Source organism: Salmo salar, chromosome ssa06 (assembly GCF_905237065.1).
Source record: "Salmo salar chromosome ssa06, Ssal_v3.1, whole genome shotgun sequence".
Taxonomy (NCBI): Eukaryota; Metazoa; Chordata; class Actinopteri; order Salmoniformes; family Salmonidae; genus Salmo; species Salmo salar.
The window spans coordinates 45,468,040-45,491,772 of NC_059447.1; the positions used below are offsets into that span (position 1 = coordinate 45,468,040).

A 23,733-nucleotide genomic window follows, 5' to 3' on the forward strand; every position below is an offset into this window, starting at 1 on the left:
GACACACCACGCTGCACTTTGGTCCTCTCCTTTCAACCGACGTGACACAGTGCTAGCAATACATGGTTATAAGATCTACAGAGAAGACAGAAATGTTCCTGTAAAGCTTAGAGAGGATCTCATGTTAAATTATGTTGAAGTAATATGGCTACAGGATCATGTGCCTCACATAAAGCCCATTCTGGTGGGAAGCTGCTATAGACCACCAAGTGCTAACAGTCAGTATCTGGATAACATGTATGAAATGCTTGACAATGTATGTGATATCAATAGAGAGGTATATTTTCTAGGTGATTTAAATATTGACTGGCTTTCATCAGGCTGCCCACTCAAGAGAAAGCTTCAAACTGGTAACTAGTGCCTGCAACCTGGTTAAGTTATCAATCAACCTACCCGGGTAGTTACAAACAGCAAAGAATGAAATCATCAACATGTATTGATCACATCTTAACTAATACTGCAGAAATTTGTTTAAAAGCAGTATACAAATCCATCGGACGACGTGATCACAATATAGTAGCCATATTTAGGAAAACCAAAAGATCCAAAGGCTGGGCCTAATATAGTGCATAACAGGTTATACAATAAGATTTGTAGCGATTCCTATGTTGTTGATTTAAATAATATTTGTTGGTTTGTGATGTGTAAAGAGGAGCATCCAGACCTGCCTTCATTTTGCTGGACCCCAACAAGAGTAGCTGCTGTCTCAGCAGCAGCTAATGGGGATCCGTAACACATACAAATACAAGCAGTGAGGTAAAATGGCCGAACTATAGACTTCATTCAACACTATCAGTCTCTCTATTAATAACATCTATTTTTATTTCAAGGATGTGCAATGTAAATGCTGAACAGCCATATTGTCACGACTGTTCGAAGAAGCGGGCCTAAATGCAGTGTGCTCGTAGTTACACATATTTAAACGTGAAACTTAATGCAATACATAAATAACTTGAAACACAAAAAAACAAACCGTGACGCAGAGAGGAAAACACACAACTCAAAAGATAATAACCCACAAACAACAATGAGAAAAACCCCTACTTAAATATGATCTTTAATCAGAGGCAATGAGGATCAGCTGCCTCCAATTAGAGATCAACCCCAAACAATCCCAACATAGAAATAGACAAACTACAACTTAAACATAGAAATAGAAAAGAACACACAGGTAAGATAGTGAAATGTATCATGTAGCAAGATATGGATAGAATAAACTAGAGTGTATGACTTTTTGCAATTTTAAAATGATAAATTGGAAGTTTAACCATGGAATTTATGAGACATCCTAATGCCTAAAACCTTGTTTTCTTTTATATAGGCCGAGGACGTCTCTGTGGTTGCATTAGAGGCTTTGGAATAAATGGCCCAGTTATTTAACAGCCTGACTCCTGTCATATGGAAAAAAGAAACACTGAACCTGTTCAAAAACAGGTGAACTAGTTAAGTTAAGAAATTGGAGGGATGCGTAAGTATGATCCCTCATGTTGTAGCCTAAGTTATATTTGGGGGCCAGACAATAATTGGCATAGATCTTTCATTTGTGATTTAATCTAAGCGATATTTTTTTTTTTTTCAGTACTTTTCTTAAGACGGAACTAATTCACTCACAACCATTTTATATTGTCTTCAGGTCGGGTGTGGTGTTGGGGCATCCTCTGGAGATGGAGGGTCACTTACTTCAGGCAAAGGGTCTCTGAAAACGTATTTCAACAAGCTGAACACCATCTTGAAACAGAAGGTGGATCCAACATCAAATCCACTCGAAAATAGGCTAAATTAATCAGAGGAAAAGTTCTAGATCACCACAAATCGGATGAATTTCGCTGAAACTTGGAACTTCCAAGCGCCGTTTCTTGTGTCGTCGGATGCGTTGGCGCAGTACCTGTTGTGGTTGAGTTGACTGAAAACATGCATGTCTTGTTTGCTCTCCAGGAACACAGCGCATGTGAGATCGTGGGAGCGGAGCTTCGCTACAAACTAGTGCAGTTTTAAAAATTCCTCGACACCATGGTCAAGCTGTGACGAAATCGGCCTCAGAGTCAAGCCGTGAGGAAGGAGCGGTCTGTTGGACAACCACATAACCATCATTGGAGACATGTAACATGTCCCTGAGGCTGGCAAATAGATTGACGGATAATATTTTACTGACTGACTGATTTATTTATATGTGAAGGCTATGTATTTATTTATTTATAATACAATTAAATGACATAAACATGCATCTATTATCATATTGTTTTTTTCATTCATTTATATATTCAGTCATCCATTTATTCATCCATTGTCTTTCCTGCATTCATTTGTTTATAGGGAATCTACAGTTCAAAACAACACCATAGTGGTCACTCAACCACTATTCTGGTAAATAGATGAGGGATGTGGTTCGAGAAAAGTAACCGCTGTCGGAGATCTATTGATTAAAGTAATGACCATCCAAGAGATCAACATTATAGTTTACTACATTTTCAAGCTATACAGTGTTTGTTTAGATGTATATTGTTTCAAACAATGTCATAAAAAGTACATTTTGGGTTCTGTTGAGGTAAGACAGGTGGACTGAGCTCATGAGGCCTTTAAAAGTGATATATTCTTAAAGAGTCAATAGGTAGGCTGTTTATCATTCATTTATGCATGTAGGCAATCACAGAAATTGCCCCTTTAACTAAGCATATCCAAGACGATGAAGTGTAGTGTCATTAGGAATTAGGATTTAGGTATTTTTCTACTAAGCCTACGATAATGTTATCACAACACCTTAGCACATTGTTTATTTAGTCTCTCGTAAGTAATAAATAGTCAAATGTTAATGTTAGCCTGATTATTCAGATACAGACGTTATAAAATGCTGGTTGATTTCTATTTAATCATCAGTTATTATCAACAGTATAATTCAAATGAATAGTGAATGGTATTAAAAACAGAAGATGCAAACAGAACCAGATCATATCAAATCATCGTCTCTCACTCCCTCTCTCACAGACACACGCACACAGACACACACACACAGAGAGAGAGAGAGAGAGAGAGAGAGAGAGAGAGAGAGACACACAGAGAGAGAGAGAGAGAGAGAGAGAGAGAGAGAGAGAGAGAGAGAGAGAGAGAGAGAGAGAGAGACAGGGAGAGAAACAAACAAACAAGCAAACAGCAGTTTTGTGATTAACAAACAAACATTGTAGGCCTTCCCTTAGTCCATAAAAGTGCCATTAGTTAAATATTGGTGTTTATAAAGACATAAAGAGCACTACTGCATTCATTGTAAAGTTAAGGGGTCAATATTCTCTCTCTCTCTCTCTCTCTCTCTCTCTCTCTCTCTCTCTCTCTCTCTCTCTCTCTCTCTCTCTCTCTTTCTCTCCTTCACGTTTGAGCCTATGAGTTACATTTTTTAAACCCACTTAGGACAATGTGCCTCCTACGAAGGAAAACTCTAAACATGATGAGAAGGAAGTGGAGCACAAGAAAAGACAAATCCGGTCTTGCGGTTCACTAGGCAAAACTTTCCCAAATTCATTCATTTTAACTCTTAATTTAGCGAGATACCCTTTCACTTTTTGTACATCCTTTCAATCCTCACTATTTAAATTAATCCGCAGATATGGGATCAGAACACAAACCACATTCTGACTGGAGGATTTTTGCAATATACTGGCAACAGGTAAGTCAACAACATGCTATCATTTGATCACTGCTTAAGGCTTCAATTAATTAATTATTTTCAGGATTATATTCAACTAACAATGACCATCTTCTGCAGATCATCTAACTACCCTAAGAATGGCAATTCAGATGATCATTTGGATGAGCGCCTTCCTCTGCCTCGTGCAAGTTTTCTCGATGCCCATGCCTTGCCAGCTACAAGGACAGCTGGTGCGATCAACACACAACCTACTGAGAGACATGGTACATTTTTTAAATTACTGTAGACTTGAGATGTATTATCCAACGAAGTTTAACTGAATAGCTCAACGTGAAACATGTGTTTTCTCTTTCTTTCAGGGGGGTCATTTTCCTATGGAGTGCCTGCAGGACAATGTCTTCATGGAATTCCCAGCCACGGCATTTGCAACTTCCGGCGGGCCACAGGTAAGGGCAAGCGATCATATCCAAGTGGTCATTACAGCATGAAAGCGTATTTGCAACCGTTAGGATCAGAAAGTAGAAAACTTTAAACTGCTAATTATGTTATTTGAAATGATTGTTATTGTCTGTTTCAGTTGAGCAGCAGTGGTGCTAAGGCTATTTATGAGACATTGAAGAATATCGACACATTGTTTGGAACTGACGAACTGCCGACAATGTGGGACCAACAGAAGTTGGAGTATTTTCAGAACATTGTCTACCGTCAGATTGAAGAGAGCAAATGTGTGAGTACCTACCTATGCCTATACAGATAGCTTAACTGTTTAAGTCTGGTATGGTGACGTTTGAATTATTTTCTTCTTGTGTCAGATGATGGGGAGTGTGGATACACGTGATTATCTAGTCAGGGAAAAGGCGCTGAATACATACTTTAGGAGCATCGCTGCTGTCCTAAAATAAAAAGTAGGGTGCAAGCAAATACACTATAATGGATACATTTTAATTATTATTCATCGCCTGCCTCTTTCTTCCTTTCTGGCAGATGATGAGCAGTGTGGATACAAGTGATTATCCCATCAGGGCAGAGGGCCTGAAGACGTACTTTGGGAACATTGCAGCAGTCCTAAAAGAAAAGGTAGAATATAGGTTGAAAACAAATAGACACATTGTTTTGATAATATCTCTACATAGGACAATATTACCCTACATTGCCCTAACAGTTTATTTTCATTTTCACAGAAATTCAGTTACTGCGCCTGGGAAGTGGTTCGAAAAGAATTCCTGTACACTCTAGAATTCATCCTGAAACACAACTCTGATAGCCTTCTGTGGTCCAACAGAACATGAATTTGAACTTGCAGATGTTTTTTACTAAAGTGTTTTACAATTGTGCTTGATTTTAAAAGCCTTCTATTCTAAAATCATGCAATGTGCAATGTCCAACAGCAATATTATACATGTATTTATTTATTTATATATTTATTTATTTATCAAGATTATTCATTTATGTAGGCCTATTTTTGAAAGTATTTATTCATCTATTTGAAAATTGTGCCTGTTGTTGCTCTTCATCAAATGTTAAGTTAATAAAAAAAATATTATTTGAAATATTGTTAATCTGAGTGCTCATTCTGTATCCAAGTCTGTCGGTGTGTTTTAATGAATTTATTTTTTATTTCACCTTTATTTATTAACCGTGTAGGACAGTTGAGAACAAGTTATCATTTACAACTGCGAACTGGCCAAGATAAAGCAAAGCAGTGCGACAAAAACAACAACACAGAGTTTTTTAAAGGTTCATCATTTTTTATTTCACCTTTATTCATGCAGGAAAGCTAGTTGAGCACAAGTTCTCATTTACAACTGCGACCTGGCCAAGATAAAGCAAAGCAGTGCGACACAAACAACAACACAGATTTACACATGGAATAAACAAGCGTACAGTCAATAACACAATAGAAAAAAGAAAGTCTATATACAGTGTGTGCAAATGGCGGGATCCGTTAGCTGCTCAAATAGCTGATGTTTAAAGTCAGTGAGAGAAATATAAGTCTCCAGATTCAGCGATTTTTGCAATTTGTTCCAGTCACTGGCAGCAGAGAACTGGAAGGAGAGGCGGCCAAATGAGGTGTTGGTTTTGGGGATGACCAGTCATCTTCAAATAATATTTTTGCAGGATTCTTCTTGCGAATGATTTTGCCGAAGATTGTATCTCCGCCGGGCTGGGCAACCTGAGCTTTTGCTATCTCTACATACAAATCATTAAAATCCAGACGGAAAAGATTTACACAAGAAGCAACCTAATATCACACAGTCAAACTCTCAGTCATTTAGTAAGTTCACCATTCTGCCACTCTCACTGTTAAACATCGCACAGTGTTCAACACAACGGCTCCGAACGAAGTTATCCATTTTTCATTTGGAAGAGTCAGCTTTTTAAACCAACATGGCTCAGTTTAAATTGTTTTTACATTGTAGTAAAACTAAATCTCATTTGATATGCGTTTTGACATGAAATTACTACATTCTGTAGCAATTAATGTTTTTTCCCATTAAAATGCGATTTGATTAAAGTTAATGCCTTCAACTGCTGGAGCGCGTGCTACGGATGGGTGTTGTTATGGTGACCAGTGAGCTGAGATAAGGAGGAGCTTTACCTAACAGAAACTTATAGATGACCGGGAGCCAGTAGGTCGGGGTCTGGTATATATATATTCTGTGCTCTCCAGGAACACAGCGCATGCGTACGGGAGATCACGCGATTGGAGGTTCGAGACAACCTGGTGCAGTTCAAGAAATTCCTCGACAGCAGAGTCAAGCAATGAGGAAGAAGTGGTCTGTTGGAGAACCACATAATCATCATTGGAGACATGTGACATGTTTCTGAGCCCGGCTTATAGATTGATAGCTCATACATTTACTGAATGAATGATTTATTTATAAACATTGGTTGACTGACATTTATATGTGAAGGCTATGTATTTATTCCTTTACAATAAAATCAAATAATTATTCTCTCATCATTTTTATTAATTCATTTATATATTCGGTCATTCATTCATTCATTCATGCATTAGTTTGTTTATAGACTGACTTTTTTAAAGGAGCAATCTGCTGTTCAAACAACACCAAAGCGGTCACTGAACCACTATTTTTCTCAATAGCTGAGGATTGGGGTTGGAGAAAAGTAACCATTGTCAAAGAACTAAGGATGAAAGGAATGTCCATCTATGAGATAAAAGTTATGGGTTAGTTTGAACTACATTTGGAAGCTATACAGTGTGTGTGTTTTTTTTACATTTACATGGTATCAAAAAATGGCATGAACATTTCTAATTTGGGGTTCTGATGAGGTAAGAGAGTAGTTGAACTAAACTCATGAGGATTGTAAAATTGATTTACCTACGATAATGTTATCACAACACATTGGCAAATTGGTTTATTCTTATAGGCCTGCTCTTCTCTCTGAACGACGAAATATTCAAATATTCATGCTAGCCTTGAAATGGTTGAGTATCTACCTGACTCTGTTCTGTTCTGCTTATACACACCAGCATCCGATCAGTGCGGGTGGACGCAGTTTATGCGCAGTGCGCAGTGCGCATTTTTGCACCTGTCCGCTATTTGGTGTGCACAATTTGATGCTCAATATATCTCATTATTAGACCTCCATTTATTTTTATTGTATTATAGGATGTTTTATGTAACCAATGCTTTCACTCTCTGTACCACAATGTTTAATTTATGGATACTATTCCAAAACAGTTCACTTTTTGATATTGATATGACTTTATTTCAGGTTGGACATTTTACAGTTTTGTGTCTAAAAGAAAAGTCGAGCGCATGTTTCCAGAGCATGTTTCCAAGAACACACAGGTAAGATACTGAAATGTATCATGTAGCAAGATATGGATAGAATAAACTAGAGTGTATGATTTTATTGCAATTTCAAAATTATAAATTGGAAGTTTAACCATAGAATTTATGAGACTTCCTAATGCCTAAAACCTTGTTTTATTTTATACAGGGCGAGGACGTCTCTGTGGTTGCATTAGAGGCTTTGGAATAAATGGCCCAGTTATTTAACAGCCTAACTCCTGTCACATGGAACAAAGAAACACTGAACCTGTTCAAAAACAGGTGAACTAGTTAAGTTTAGAAATTGGAGGGATGCGTAAGTATGATCCCTCATGTTGTAGCCTAAGTTATATTTTGGGGGCAGACAATAATTGGCATAGGTCTTTAACTTGTGATTTAATCTAAGCGATATTTTTTTTAATTTTCAGTACTTTTCTTAATTAAGACGGAACGAATTCACTCACAACCATTTGATATTGTCTTCAGGTCGGGTGTGGTGTTGGGGCATCCTCTGGAGATGGAGGGTCAGTTACTTCAGGCAAAGGGTCTCTGAACCGTATTTCAACAAGCTGAACACCATCTTGAAACAGAAGGTGGATCCAATATCAAATGCACTCGAAAATAGGCTAAATTAATCAGAGGAAAAGTTCTAGATCACCACAAATCGGATGAATTTCGCTGAAACTTGGAACTTCCAAGCGCCGTTTCTTGTGTCGTCGGATGCGTTGGCGCAGCACCTGTTGTGGTTGAGTTGACTGAAAACATGCATGTAATTGTTTGCGCTCCAGGAACACAGCGCATGCGCATGTGAGATCGTGGGAGCGGAGCTTCGCTACAAACTGGTGCAGTTTTAAAAATTCCTCGACACCATGGTCAAGCTGTGACGAAGTCGACCTCAGAGTCAAGCGGTGAGGAAAGAGCGGTCTGTTGGACAACCACATAACCATCATTGGAGACATGTGACATGTCCCTGAGGCTGGCAAATAGATTGATGGATGATATTTTTACTGACTGATTTATATGTGAAGGCTATGTATTTATTTTATTTATAACACAACTAAATGACAAAATACATGCATCTATTATCATATTGTTTTTCTCATTCATTCATGTATTCAGTCTTCCATTAATTCATCCATTCAGTCTTTCATGCATTCATTTGTTTATAGGGAATCTACAGTTCAAAACAACACCATAGTGGTCACTCAACCACTATTCTGGTAAATAGATGAGGGATGTGGTTCGAGAAAAGTAACCGCTGTCGGAGATCTATTGATTAAAGTAATGACCATCCAAGAGATCAACATTATAGTTTACTACATTTTCAAGCTGTAAAGTGTTTGTTTAGATGTATATTGTTTCAAACAATGTCATAAAAAAGTACATTTTGGGTTCTGTTGGGGTAAGACAGGTGGACTGAGCTCATGACGCCTTTAAAAGTGATATATTCTTCAAGAATCAATAGGTAGGCTGTTTATCATTCATTTATGCATGTGGCAATCGCAGAAAATGCCCCTTTAACAAAGCATATCCAAGACGATGAAGTGTAGTGTTATTAGGAATTAGGATTTAGGTATTTGCCTACGATAATGTTATCACAACACCTTAGCACATTGTTTATTTAGTCTCTCGTAAGTAATAAATAGTCAAATGTTAATGTTAGCCTGACTATTCAGATACAGACGTCATAAAATGCTGGTTGATTTCTATCTATATCAGTTATAATCAACATTTTAATTCAAATGTATAGACATGAATGGGATTAAAGACAGAAGATGCCAACAGAACGAGATCATATTAAATCCTCATCTCTCCCTCCCTCTCACAGACACACGCACGCACGCAGACACACAGAGAGAGAGAGAGAGAGAGAGAGAGAGAGAGAGAGAGAGAGAGAGAGAGAGAGAGAGAGAGAGAGAGAGAGAGAGAGAGAGAGAGAGAGAGAGAGAGAGAGAGAGAGAGGGAGAGAAACAAACAAACAAGCAAACAGCAGTTTTGTGATTAACAAACAAACATTGTAGGCCTTCCCTTAGTCCATAAAAGTGCCATTAGTTAAATATTGGTGTTTATAAAGCATTCATTGTAAAGTTAAGGGGTCAATATTCTCTCTCTCTCTCTCTCTCTCTCTCTCTCTCTCTCTCTCTCTCTCTCTCTCTCTCCTTCACGTTTGAGCCTATGAGTTACATTTTTTAAACCCACTTAGGACAATGTGCCTCCTACGAAGGAAAACTCGAAACATGATGAGAAGAAAGTGGAGCACAAGAAAAGAGAAATCCGGTCTTGCGGTTCACTAGGCAAAACTTTCCCAAATTCATTCATTTTAACTCTTAATTTAGCGAGATACCCTTTCACTTTTTGTACATCCTTTCAATCCTCACTATTTAAATTAATCCGCAGATATGGGATCAGAACACAAACCACATTCTGACTGGTGGATTTTTGCAATATACTGGCAACAGGTAAGTCAACAACATGCTATCATTTGATCACTGCTTAAGGCTTCAATTAATTAATTATTTTCAGGATTATATTCAACTAACAATGACCATCTGCTGCAGATCATCTAACTACCCTAAAAATGGCAATTCAGATGATCATTTGGATGAGCGCCTTCCTCTGCCTCGTGCAAGTTTTCTCGATGCCCATGCCTTGCCAGCTACAAGGACAGCTGGTGCGATCAACCCACAACCTACTGAGAGACATGGTACATTTTTTAAATTACTGTAGACTTGAGATGTATTATCCAACGAAGTTTAACTGAATAGCTCAACGTGAAACATGTGTTTTCTCTTTCTTTCAGGGGGGTCATTTTCCTATGGAGTGCCTGCAGGACAATGTCTTCATGGAATTCCCAGCCACGGCATTTGCAACCTCCGGAGGGCCACAGGTAAGGGCAAGCGATCATATCCAAGTGTTCTTTACAGCATGAAAGCGTATTTGCAACCGTTAGGATCAGAAAGTAGAAAACTTTAAACTGCCATTTATGTTATTTGATATTATTGTTGTTGTCCCTTTCAGTTGAGCAGCAGTGGTGCTAAGGCTATTTATGAGACATTGAAGAATATCGACACATTGTTTGGAACTGACGAACTGCCGACAATGTGGGACCAACAGAAGTTGGAGTATTTTCAGAACATTGTCTACCGTCAGATTGAAGAGAGCAAATGTGTGAGTACCTACCTATGCCTATACAGATAGCTTAACTGTTTAAGTCTGGTATGGTGATGTTTGAATTATTTTCTTCTTGTGTCAGATGATGGGGAGTGTGGATACACGTGATTATCTAGTCAGGGAAAAGGCGCTGAATACATACTTTAGGAGCATCGCTGCTGTCCTAAAATAAAATGTAGGGTGCAAGCAAATACACTATAATGGATACATTTTAATTATTATTCATCGCCTGCCTCTTTCTTCCTTTCTGGCAGATGATGAGCAGTGTGGATACAAGTGATTATCCCATCAGGGCACAGGGCCTGAAGACGTACTTTGGGAACATTGCAGCAGTCCTAAAAGAAAAGGTAGAATATAGGTTGAAAACAAATAGACACATTGTTTTGATAATATCTCTACATAGGACAATATTACCCTACATTGCCCTAACAGTTTATTTTCATTTTCACAGAAATTCAGTTACTGCGCCTGGGAAGTGGTTCGAAAAGAATTCCTGTACACTCTAGAATTCATCCTGAAACACAACTCTGATAGCCTTCTGTGGTCCAACAGAACATGAATTTGAACTTGCAGATGTTTTTTACTAAAGTGTTTTACAATTGTGCTTGATTTTAAAAGCCTTCTATTCTACAATCATGCAATGTGCAATGTCCAACAGCAATATTATACATGTATTTATTTATTTATATATTTATTTATTTATCAAGATTATTCATTTATGTAGGCCTATTTTTGAAAGTATTTATTCATCTATTTGAAAATTGTGCCTGTTGTTGCTCTTCATCAAATGTTAAGTTAATAAAAAAATATTATTTGAAATATTGTTAATCTGAGTGCTCATTCTGTATCCAAGTCTGTCGGTGTGTTTTAATGAATTTATTTTTTATTTCACCTTTATTTATTAACCGTGTAGGACAGTTGAGAACAAGTTATCATTTACAACTGCGAACTGGCCAAGATAAAGCAAAGCAGTGCGACAAAAACAACAACACAGAGTTTTTTAAAGGTTCATCATTTTTTATTTCACCTTTATTCATGCAGGAAAGCTAGTTGAGCACAAGTTCTCATTTACAACTGCGACCTGGCCAAGATAAAGCAAAGCAGTGCGACACAAACAACAACACAGATTTACACATGGAATAAACAAGCGTACAGTCAATAACACAATAGAAAAAAAGAAAGTCTATATACAGTGTGTGCAAATGGCGGGATCCGTTAGCTGCTCAAATAGCTGATGTTTATAGTTAGTGAGAGAAATATAAGTCTCCAGATTCAGCGATTTTTGCAATTTGTTCCAGTCACTGGCAGCAGAGAACTGGAAGGAGAGGCGGCCAAATGAGGTGTTGGTTTTGGGGATGACCAGTCATCTTCAAATAATATTTTTGCAGGATTCTTCTTGCGAATGATTTTGCCGAAGATTGTATCTCCGCCGGGCTGGACAACCTGAGCTTTTGCTATCTCTACATACAAATCATTAAAATCCAGACGGAAAAGATTTACACAAGAAGCAACCTAATATCACACAGTCAAACTCTCAGTCATTTAGTAAGTTCACCATTCTGCCACTCTCACTGTTAAACATCGCACAGTGTTCAACACAACGGCTCCGAACGAAGTTATCCATTTTTCATTTGGAAGAGTCAGCTTTTTAAACCAACATGGCTCAGTTTAAATTGTTTTTACATTGTAGTAAAACTAAATCTCATTTGATATGCGTTTTGACATGAAATTACTACATTCTGTAGCAATTAATGTTTTTTCCCATTAAAATGCGATTTGATTAAAGTTTATGCCTTCAACTGCTGGAGCGCGTGCTACGGATGGGTGTTGTTATGGTGACCAGTGAGCTGAGATAAGGCGGAGCTTTACCTAACAGAAACTTATAGATGACCGGGAGCCAGTAGGTCGGGGTCTGGTATATATATATTCTGTGCTCTCCAGGAACACAGCGCATGCGCACGGGAGATCACGCGATTGGAGGTTCGAGACAACCTGGTGCACTTCAAGAAATTCCTCGACAGCAGAGTCAAGCCATGAGGAAGAAGTGGTCTGTTGGAGAACCACATAATCATCATTGGAGACATGTGACATGTTTCTGAGCCCGGCTTATAGATTGATAGCTCATACATTTACTGAATGAATGATTTATTTATAAACATTGGTTGACTGACATTTATATGTGAAGGCTATGTATTTATTCCTTTACAATAAAATCAAATAATTATTCTCTCATCATTTTTATTAATTCATTTATATATTCAGTCATTCATTCATTCATGCATTAGTTTGTTTATAGACTGACTTTTTTAAAGGAGCAATCTGCTGTTCAAACAACACCAAAGCGGTCACTGAACCACTATTTTTCTCAATAGCTGAGGATTGGGGTTGGAGAAAAGTAACCATTGTCAAAGAACTAAGGATGAAAGGAATGTCCATCTATGAGATAAAAGTTATGGGTTAGTTTGAACTACATTTGGAAGCTATACAGTGTGTGTGTGTTTTTTTTAAACATTTACATGGTATCAAAAAATGGCATAAACATTTCTAATTTGGGGTTCTGATGAGGTAAGAGAGTAGTTGAACTAATCTCATGAGGATTGTAAAATTGATTTACCTACGATAATGTTATCACAACACATTGGCAAATTGGTTTATTCTTATAGGCCTGCTCTTCTCTCCGAACGACGAAATATTCAAATGTTCATGCTAGCCTTGAAAGGGTTGAGTATCTACCTGACTCTGTTCTGTTCTGCTTATACACACCAGCATCCGATCAGTGCGGGTGGACGCAGTTTATGCGCTAGTGCGCTTTTTTGCACCTGTCCGCTATTTGGTGTGCACAATTTGATGCTCAATATATCTCATTATTAGACCTCCATTTATTTTTATTGTATTATAGGATGTTTTATGTAACCAATGCTTTCACTCTCTGTACCACAATGTTTAATTTATGGATACTATTCCAAAACAGTTCACTTTTTGATATTGATATGACTTTATTTCAGGTTGGACATTTTACAGTTTTGTGTCTAAAAGAAAAGTCGAGCGCATGTTTCCAGAGCATGTTTCCAAGAACACACAGGTAAGATACTGAAATGTATCATGTAGCAAGATATGGATAGAATAAACTAGAGTGTATGATTTTATTGCAATTTCAAAATTATAAATTGGAAGTTTAACCATAGAATTTATGAGACTTCCTAATGCCTAAAACCTTGTTTTATTTTATACAGGGCGAGGACGTCTCTGTGGTTGCATTAGAGGCTTTGGAATAAATGGCCCAGTTATTTAACAGCCTAACTCCTGTCACATGGAACAAAGAAACACTGAACCTGTTCAAAAACAGGTGAACTAGTTAAGTTTAGAAATTGGAGGGATGCGTAAGTATGATCCCTCATGTTGTAGCCTAAGTTATATTTTGGGGGCAGACAATAATTGGCATAGGTCTTTAACTTGTGATTTAATCTAAGCGATATTTTTTTAAATTTTCAGTACTTTTCTTAATTAAGACGGAACGAATTCACTCACAACCATTTGATATTGTCTTCAGGTCGGGTGTGGTGTTGGGGCATCCTCTGGAGATGGAGGGTCAGTTACTTCAGGCAAAGGGTCTCTGAACCGTATTTCAACAAGCTGAACACCATCTTGAAACAGAAGGTGGATCCAATATCAAATGCACTCGAAAATAGGCTAAATTAATCAGAGGAAAAGTTCTAGATCACCACAAATCGGATGAATTTCGCTGAAACTTGGAACTTCCAAGCGCCGTTTCTTGTGTCGTCGGATGCGTTGGCGCTGCCCCTTTTGTGGTTGAGTTGACTGAAAACATGCATGTAATTGTTTGCGCTCCAGGAACACAGCGCATGCGCATGTGAGATCGTGGGAGCGGAGCTTCGCTACAAACTGGTGCAGTTTTAAAAATTCCTCGACACCATGGTCAAGCTGTGACGAAGTCGACCTCAGAGTCAAGCGGTGAGGAAAGAGCGGTCTGTTGGACAACCACATAACCATCATTGGAGACATGTGACATGTCCCTGAGGCTGGCAAATAGATTGATGGATGATATTTTTACTGACTGATTTATATGTGAAGGCTATGTATTTATTTTATTTATAACACAACTAAATGACAAAATACATGCATCTATTATCATATTGTTTTTCTCATTCATTCATGTATTCAGTCATCCATTAATTCATCCATTCAGTCTTTCATGCATTCATTTGTTTATAGGGAATCTACAGTTCAAAACAACACCATAGTGGTCACTCAACCACTATTCTGGTAAATAGATGAGGGATGTGGTTCGAGAAAAGTAACCGCTGTCGGAGATCTATTGATTAAAGTAATGACCATCCAAGAGATCAACATTATAGTTTACTACATTTTCAAGCTGTAAAGTGTTTGTTTAGATGTATATTGTTTCAAACAATGTCATAAAAAGTACATTTTGGGTTCTGTTGAGGTAAGACAGGTGGACTGAGCTCATGAGGCCTTTAAAAGTGATATATTCTTCAAGAATCAATAGGTAGGCTGTTTATCATTCATTTATGCATGTGGCAATCGCAGAAAATGCCCCTTTAACAAAGCATATCCAAGACGATGAAGTGTAGTGTTATTAGGAATTAGGATTTAGGTATTTGCCTACGATAATGTTATCACAACACCTTAGCACATTGGTTTATTTAGTCTCTCGTAAGTAATAAATAGTCAAATGTTAATGTTAGCCTGACTATTCAGATACAGACGTCATAAAATGCTGGTTGATTTCTATCTATATCAGTTATAATCAACATTTTAATTCAAATGTATAGACATGAATGGGATTAAAGACAGAAGATGCCAACAGAACGAGATCATATTAAATCCTCATCTCTCCCTCCCTCTCACAGACACACGCACGCACGCAGACACACAGAGAGAGAGAGGGAGAGAGAGAGAGAGAGAGAGAGAGAGAGAGAGGGAGAGAGAGAGAGAGAGAGAGAGAGAGAGAGAGGGAGAGAAACAAACAAACAAGCAAACAGCAGTTTTGTGATTAACAAACAAACATTGTAGGCCTTCCCTTAGTCCATAAAAGTGCCATTAGTTAAATATTGGTGTTATAAAGACATAAAGAGCACTACTGCATTCATTGTAAAGTTAAGGGGTAAATATTCTCTCTCTCTCTCTCTCTCTCTCTCTCTCTCTCTCTCTCTCTCTCTCTCTCTCTCTCTCTCTCTCCTTCACGTTTGAGCCTATGAGTTACATTTTTTAAACCCACTTAGGACAATGTGCCTCCTACGAAAGAAAACTCGAAACATGATGAGAAGGAAGTGGAGCACAAGAAAAGAGAAATCCGGTCTTGCGGTTCACTAGGCAAAACTTTCCCAAATTCATTCATTTTAACTCTTAATTTAGCGAGATACCCTTTCACTTTTTCTACATCCTTTCAATCCTCACTATTTAAATTAATCCGCAGATATGGGATCAGAACACAAACCACATTCTGACTGGAGGATTTTTGCAATATACTGGCAACAGGTAAGTCAACAACATGCTATCATTTGATCACTGCTTAAGGCTTCAATTAATTAATTATTTTCAGGATTATATTCAACTAACAATGACCATCTGCTGCAGATCATCTAACTACCCTAAGAATGGCAATTCAGATGATCATTTGGATGAGCGCCTTCCTCTGCCTCGTGCAAGTTTTCTCGGTGCCCATGCCTTGCCATCTACAAGGACAGCTGGTGCGATCAACACACAACCTACTGAGAGACATGGTACATTTTTTAAATTACTGTAGACTTGAGATGTATTATCCAACGAAGTTTAACTGAATAGCTCAACGTGAAACATGTGTTTTCTCTTTCTTTCAGGGGGGTCATTTTCCTATGGAGTGCCTGCAGGACAATGTCTTCATGGAATTCCCAGCCACGGCATTTGCAACCTCCGGCGGGCCACAGGTAAGGGCAAGCGATCATATCCAAGTGGTCATTACAGCATGAAAGCGTATTTGCAACCGTTAGGATCAGAAAGTAGAAAACTTTAAACTGCTAATTATGTTATTTGAAATTATTGTTGTTGTCCCTTTCAGTTGAGCAGCAGTGGTGCTAAGGCTATTTATGAGACATTGAAGAATATCGACACATTGTTTGGAACTGACGAACTGCCGACAATGTGGGACCAACAGAAGTTGGAGTATTTTCAGAACATTGTCTACCGTCAGATTGAAGAGAGCAAATGTGTGAGTACCTACCTATGCCTATACAGATAGCTTAACTGTTTAAGTCTGGTATGGTGATGTTTGAATTATTTTCTTCTTGTGTCAGATGATGGGGAGTGTGGATACACGTGATTATCTAGTCAGGGAAAAGGCGCTGAATACATACTTTAGGAGCATCGCTGCTGTCCTAAAATAAAAAGTAGGGTGCAAGCAAATACACTATAATGGATACATTTTAATTATTATTCATCGCCTGCCTCTTTCTTCCTTTCTGGCAGATGATGAGCAGTGTGGATACAAGTGATTATCCCATCAGGGCACAGGGCCTGAAGACGTACTTTGGGAACATTGCAGCAGTCCTAAAAGAAAAGGTAGAATATAGGTTGAAAACAAATAGACACATTGTTTTGATAATATCTCTACATAGGACAATATTACCCTACATTGCCCTAACAGTTTATTTTCATTTTCACAGAAATTCAGTTACTGCGCCTGGGAAGTGGTTCGAAAAGAATTCCTGTACACTCTAGAATTCATCCTGAAACACAACTCTGATAGCCTTCTGTGGTCCAACAGAACATGAATTTGAACTTGCAGATGTTTTTTACTAAAGTGTTTTACAATTGTGCTTGATTTTAAAAGCCTTCTATTCTACAATCATGCAATGTGCAATGTCCAACAGCAATATTATACATGTATTTATTTATTTATATATTTATTTATTTATCAAGATTATTCATTTATGTAGGCCTATTTTTGAAAGTATTTATTCATCTATTTGAAAATTGTGCCTGTTGTTGCTCTTCATCAAATGTTAAGTTAATAAAAAAATATTATTTGAAATATTGTTAATCTGAGTGCTCATTCTGTATCCAAGTCTGTCGGTGTGTTTTAATGAATTTATTTTTTATTTCACCTTTATTTATTAACCGTGTAGGCCAGTTGAGAACAAGTTATCATTTACAACTGCGAACTGGCCAAGATAAAGCAAAGCAGTGCGACAAAAACAACAACACAGAGTTTTTTAAAGGTTCATCATTTTTTATTTCACCTTTATTCATGCAGGAAAGCTAGTTGAGCACAAGTTCTCATTTACAACTGCGACCTGGCCAAGATAAAGCAAAGCAGTGCGACACAAACAACAACACAGATTTACACATGGAATAAACAAGCGTACAGTCAATAACACAATAGAAAAAAGAAAGTCTATATACAGTGTGTGCAAATGGCGGGATCCGTTAGCTGCTCAAATAGCTGATGTTTAAAGTTAGTGAGAGAAATATAAGTCTCCAGATTCAGCGATTTTTGCAATTTGTTCCAGTCACTGGCAGCAGAGAACTGGAAGGAGAGGCGGCCAAATGAGGTGTTGGTTTTGGGGATGACCAGTCATCTTCAAATAATATTTTTGCAGGATTCTTCTTGCGAATTATTTTGCCGAAGATTGTATCTCCGCCGGGCTGGGCAACCTGAGCTTTTGCTATCTCTACATACAAATCATTAAAATCCAGACGGAAAAGATTTACACAAGAAGCAACCTAATATCACACAGTCAAACTCTCAGTCATTTAGTAAGTTCACCATTCTGCCACTGTCACTGTTAAACATCGCACAGTGTTCAACACAACGGCTCCGAACGAAGTTATCCATTTTTCATTTGGAAGAGTCAGCTTTTTAAACCAACATGGCTCAGTTTAAATTGTTTTTACATTGTAGTAAAACTAAATCTCATTTGATATGCGTTTTGACATAAAATTACTACATTCTGTAGCAATTAATGTTTTTTCCCATTAAAATGCGATTTGATTAAAGTTAATGCCTTCAACTGCTGGAGCGCGTGCTACGGATGGGTGTTGTTATGGTGACCAGTGAGCTGAGATAAGGCGGAGCTTTACCTAACAGAAACTTATAGATGACCGGGAGCCAGTAGGTCGGGGTCTGGTATATATATATTCTGTGCTCTCCAGGAACACAGCGCATGCGCACGGGAGATCACGCGATTGGAGGTTCGAGACAACCTGGTGCAGTTCAAGAAATTCCTCGACAGCAGAGTCAAGCCATGAGGAAGAAGTGGTCTGTTGGAGAACCACATAATCATCATTGGAGACATGTGACATGTTTCTGAGCCCGGCTTATAGATTGATAGCTCATACATTTACTGAATGAATGATTTATTTATAAACATTGGTTGACTGACATTTATATGTGAAGGCTATGTATTTATTCCTTTACAATAAAATCAAATAATTATTCTCTCATCATTTTTATTAATTCATTAATATATTCAGTCATTCATCCTTTAATTCTTTCATGCATTCATTTGTTTATAGACTGACTTTTTTAAAGGAGCAATCTGCTGTTCAAACAACACCAAAGCGGTCACTGAACCACTATTTTTCTCAATAGCTGAGGATTGGGGTTGGAGAAAAGTAACCATTGTCAAAGAACTAAGGATGAAAGGAATGTCCATCTATGAGATAAAAGTTATGGGTTAGTTTGAACTACATTTGGAAGCTATACAGTGTGTGTGTTTTTTTTAAACATTTACATGGTATCAAAAAATGGCATAAACATTTCTAATTTTGGGTTCTGATGAGGTAAGAGAGTAGTTGAACTAAACTCATGAGGATTGTAAAATTGATTTACCTACGATAATGTTATCACAACACATTAGCAAATTGGTTTATTCTTATAGGCCTGCTCTTCTCTCCGAACGACGAAATATTCAAATATTCATGCTAGCCTTGAAATGGTTGAGTATCTACCTGACTCTGTTCTGTTCTGCTTATACACACCAGCATCCGATCAGTGCGGGTGGACGCAGTTTATGCGCTAGTGCGCTTTTTTGCACCTGTCCGCTATTTGGTGTGCACAATTTGATGCTCAATATATTTCATTATTAGACCTCTATTTATTTTATTGTATTATAGGACGTTTTATGTAACCAATGCTTTCACTCTCTGTACCACAATGTTTCATTTATGGATACTATTCCAAAACAGTTCACTTTTTGATATTGATATGACTTTATTTCAGGTTGGACATTTTACAGTTTTGTGTCTAAAAGAAAAGTCGAGCGCATGTTTCCAGAGCATGTTTCCAAGAACACACAGGTAAGATACTGAAATGTATCATGTAGCAAGATATGGATAGAATAAACTAGAGTGTATGATTTTATTGCAATTTCAAAATTATAAATTGGAAGTTTAACCATAGAATTTATGAGACTTCCTAATGCCTAAAACCTTGTTTTATTTTATACAGGGCGAGGACGTCTCTGTGGTTGCATTAGAGGCTTTGGAATAAATGGCCCAGTTATTTAACAGCCTAACTCCTGTCACATGGAACAAAGAAACACTGAACCTGTTCAAAAACAGGTGAACTAGTTAAGTTTAGAAATTGGAGGGATGCGTAAGTATGATCCCTCATGTTGTAGCCTAAGTTATATTTTGGGGGCAGACAATAATTGGCATAGGTCTTTAACTTGTGATTTAATCTAAGCGATATTTTTTTAAATTTTCAGTACTTTTCTTAATTAAGACGGAACGAATTCACTCACAACCATTTGATATTGTCTTCAGGTCGGGTGTGGTGTTGGGGCATCCTCTGGAGATGGAGGGTCAGTTACTTCAGGCAAAGGGTCTCTGAACCGTATTTCAACAAGCTGAACACCATCTTGAAACAGAAGGTGGATCCAATATCAAATGCACTCGAAAATAGGCTAAATTAATCAGAGGAAAAGTTCTAGATCACCACAAATCGGATGAATTTCGCTGAAACTTGGAACTTCCAAGCGCCGTTTCTTGTGTCGTCGGATGCGTTGGCGCAGCACCTGTTGTGGTTGAGTTGACTGAAAACATGCATGTAATTGTTTGCGCTCCAGGAACACAGCGCATGCGCATGTGAGATCGTGGGAGCGGAGCTTCGCTACAAACTGGTGCAGTTTTAAAAATTCCTCGACACCATGGTCAAGCTGTGACGAAGTCGACCTCAGAGTCAAGCGGTGAGGAAAGAGCGGTCTGTTGGACAACCACATAACCATCATTGGAGACATGTGACATGTCCCTGAGGCTGGCAAATAGATTGATGGATGATATTTTTACTGACTGATTTATATGTGAAGGCTATGTATTTATTTTATTTATAACACAACTAAATGACAAAATACATGCATCTATTATCATATTGTTTTTCTCATTCATTCATGTATTCAGTCATCCATTAATTCATCCATTCAGTCTTTCATGCATTCATTTGTTTATAGGGAATCTACTGTTCAAAACAACACCATAGTGGTCACTCAACCACTATTCTGGTAAATAGATGAGGGATGTGGTTCGAGAAAAGTAACCGCTGTCGGAGATCTATTGATTAAAGTAATGACCATCCAAGAGATCAACATTATAGTTTACTACATTTTCAAGCTGTAAAGTGTTTGTTTAGATGTATATTGTTTCAAACAATGTCATAAAAAGTACATTTTGGGTTCTGTTGGGGTAAGACAGGTGGACTGAGCTCATGAGGCCTTTAAAAGTGATATATTCTTCAAGAATCAATAGGTAGGCTGTTTATCATTCATTTATGCATGTGGCAATCGCAGAAAATGCCCCTTTAACAAAGCATATCCAAGACGATGAAGTGTAGTGTTATTAGGAATTAGGATTTAGGTATTTGCCTACGATAATGTTATCACAACACCTTAGCACATTGGTTTATTTAGTCTCTCGTAAGTAATAAATAGTCAAATGTTAATGTTAGCCTGACTATTCAGATACAGACGTCATAAAATGCTGGTTGATTTCTATCTATATCAGTTATAATCAACATTTTAATTCAAATGTATAGACATGAATGGGATTAAAGACAGAAGATGCCAACAGAACGAGATCATATTAAATCCTCATCTCTCCCTCCCTCTCACAGACACACGCACGCACGCAGACACACAGAGAGAGAGAGGGAGAGAGAGAGAGAGAGAGAGAGAGAGAGAGAGAGAGAGAGAGAGAGAGAGAGAGAGAGAGAGAGAGAGAGAGAGAGGGGAGAGAAACAAACAAGCAAACAGCAGTTTTGTGATTAACAAACAAACATTGTAGGCCTTCCCTTAGTCCATAAAAGTGCCATTAGTTAAATATTGGTGTTTATAAAGACATAAAGAGCACTACTGCATTCATTGTAAAGTTAAGGGGTCAATATTTCTCTCTCTCTCTCTCTCTCTCTCTCTCTCTCTCTCTCTCTCTCTCTCTCTCTCTCTCTCTCTCTCTCCTTCACGTTTGAGCCTATGAGTTACATTTTTTAAACCCACTTAGGACAATGTGCCTCCTACGAAAGAAAACTCGAAACATGATGAGAAGGAAGTGGAGCACAAGAAAAGAGAAATCCGGTCTTGCGTTTCACTAGGCAAAACTTTCCCAAATTCATTCATTTTAACTCTTAATTTAGCGAGATACCCTTTCACTTTTTCTACATCCTTTCAATCCTCACTATTTAAATTAATCCGCAGATATGGGATCAGAACACAAACCACATTCTGACTGGTGGATTTTTGCAATATACTGGCAACAGGTAAGTCAACAACATGCTATCATTTGATCACTGCTTAAGGCTTCAATGAATTAATTATTTTCAGGATTATATTCAACTAACAATGACCATCTGCTGCAGATCATCTAACTACCCTAAAAATGGCAATTCAGATGATCATTTGGATGAGCGCCTTCCTCTGCCTCGTGCAAGTTTTCTCGATGCCCATGCCTTGCCATCTACAAGGACAGCTGGTGCGATCAACCCACAACCTACTGAGAGACATGGTACATTTTTTAAATTACTGTAGACTTGAGATGTATTATCCAACGAAGTTTAACTGAATAGCTCAACGTGAAACATGTGTTTTCTCTTTCTTTCAGGGGGGTCATTTTCCTATGGAGTGCCTGCAGGACAATGTCTTCATGGAATTCCCAGCCACGGCATTTGCAACCTCCGGCGGGCCACAGGTAAGGGCAAGCGATCATATCCAAGTGGTCATTACAGCATGAAAGCGTATTTGCAACCGTTAGGATAAGAAAGTAGAAAACTTTAAACTGCTAATTATGTTATTTGAAATTATTGTTGTTGTCCCTTTCAGTTGAGCAGCAGTGGTGCTAAGGCTATTTATGAGACATTGAAGAATATCGACACATTGTTTGGAACTGACGAACTGCCGACAATGTGGGACCAACAGAAGTTGGAGTATTTTCAGAACATTGTCTACCGTCAGATTGAAGAGAGCAAATGTGTGAGTACCTACCTATGCCTATACAGATAGCTTAACTGTTTAAGTCTGGTATGGTGATGTTTGAATTATTTTCTTCTTGTGTCAGATGATGGGGAGTGTGGATACACGTGATTATCTAGTCAGGGAAAAGGCGCTGAATACATACTTTAGGAGCATCGCTGCTGTCCTAAAATAAAAAGTAGGGTGCAAGCAAATACACTATAATGGATACATTTTAATTATTATTCATCGCCTGCCTCTTTCTTCCTTTCTGGCAGATGATGAGCAGTGTGGATACAAGTGATTATCCCATCAGGGCACAGGGCCTGAAGACGTACTTTGGGAACATTGCAGCAGTCCTAAAAGAAAAGGTAGAATATAGGTTGAAAACAAATAGACACATTGTTTTGATAATATCTCTACATAGGACAATATTACCCTACATTGCCCTAACAGTTTATTTTCATTTTCACAGAAATTCAGTTACTGCGCCTGGGAAGTGGTTCGAAAAGAATTCCTGTACACTCTAGAATTCATCCTGAAACACAACTCTGATAGCCTTCTGTGGTCCAACAGAACATGAATTTGAACTTGCAGATGTTTTTTACTAAAGTGTTTTACAATTGTGCTTGATTTTAAAAGCCTTCTATTCTACAATCATGCAATGTGC

General features: G+C 37.9%; 2 protein-coding genes and 1 long non-coding RNA gene across 3 annotated transcripts; all 3 read left to right on the forward strand.

The window, feature by feature from the left end:
* The first annotated feature begins 3,774 nt into the window (after positions 1-3,774).
* On the forward strand, positions 3,775-4,966 carry LOC123743454 (interferon alpha-2-like). Its single transcript, XM_045720634.1, has 5 exons — positions 3,775-3,900; positions 3,997-4,083; positions 4,215-4,364; positions 4,622-4,714; positions 4,819-4,966. The coding sequence occupies exons 1-5, from the start codon at positions 3,775-3,777 to the stop codon at positions 4,924-4,926; spliced, it is 564 nt and encodes a 187-aa protein (XP_045576590.1). The 3' UTR covers positions 4,927-4,966.
* A 4,881-nt stretch (positions 4,967-9,847) lies between these two features.
* LOC123743552 (uncharacterized) lies at positions 9,848-10,323 on the forward strand. The gene is made up of 3 exons (XR_006770409.1): positions 9,848-9,896; positions 9,996-10,141; positions 10,238-10,323. It is a non-coding gene; the product is annotated as an uncharacterized lncRNA (long non-coding RNA).
* Positions 10,324-16,247: 5,924 nt separating this feature from the next.
* On the forward strand, positions 16,248-17,490 carry LOC106594533 (interferon alpha-2-like). The gene is made up of 5 exons (XM_014185900.2): positions 16,248-16,373; positions 16,470-16,556; positions 16,688-16,837; positions 17,095-17,187; positions 17,292-17,490. Exons 1-5 carry the CDS (start codon positions 16,248-16,250, stop codon positions 17,397-17,399), a joined length of 564 nt encoding a protein of 187 aa, XP_014041375.2. The 3' UTR covers positions 17,400-17,490.
* Positions 17,491-23,733: the final 6,243 nt, after the last annotated feature.

Excerpts from the sequence above, each read along its gene's own strand:
- LOC123743454 (XM_045720634.1), top strand. The coding sequence starts at position 3,775 with ATGGCAATTCAGATGATCATTTGGATGAGCGCCTTCCTCTGCCTCGTG. Across the intron at positions 3,901-3,996 it reads ACAACCTACTGAGAGACATG|GGGGGTCATTTTCCTATGGA; the intron begins GTACATTTTTTA and ends TCTTTCTTTCAG. Across the intron at positions 4,084-4,214 it reads CAACTTCCGGCGGGCCACAG|TTGAGCAGCAGTGGTGCTAA; the intron begins GTAAGGGCAAGC and ends TGTCTGTTTCAG.
- LOC106594533 (XM_014185900.2), top strand. The coding sequence starts at position 16,248 with ATGGCAATTCAGATGATCATTTGGATGAGCGCCTTCCTCTGCCTCGTG. Across the intron at positions 16,374-16,469 it reads ACAACCTACTGAGAGACATG|GGGGGTCATTTTCCTATGGA; the intron begins GTACATTTTTTA and ends TCTTTCTTTCAG. Across the intron at positions 16,557-16,687 it reads CAACCTCCGGCGGGCCACAG|TTGAGCAGCAGTGGTGCTAA; the intron begins GTAAGGGCAAGC and ends TGTCCCTTTCAG.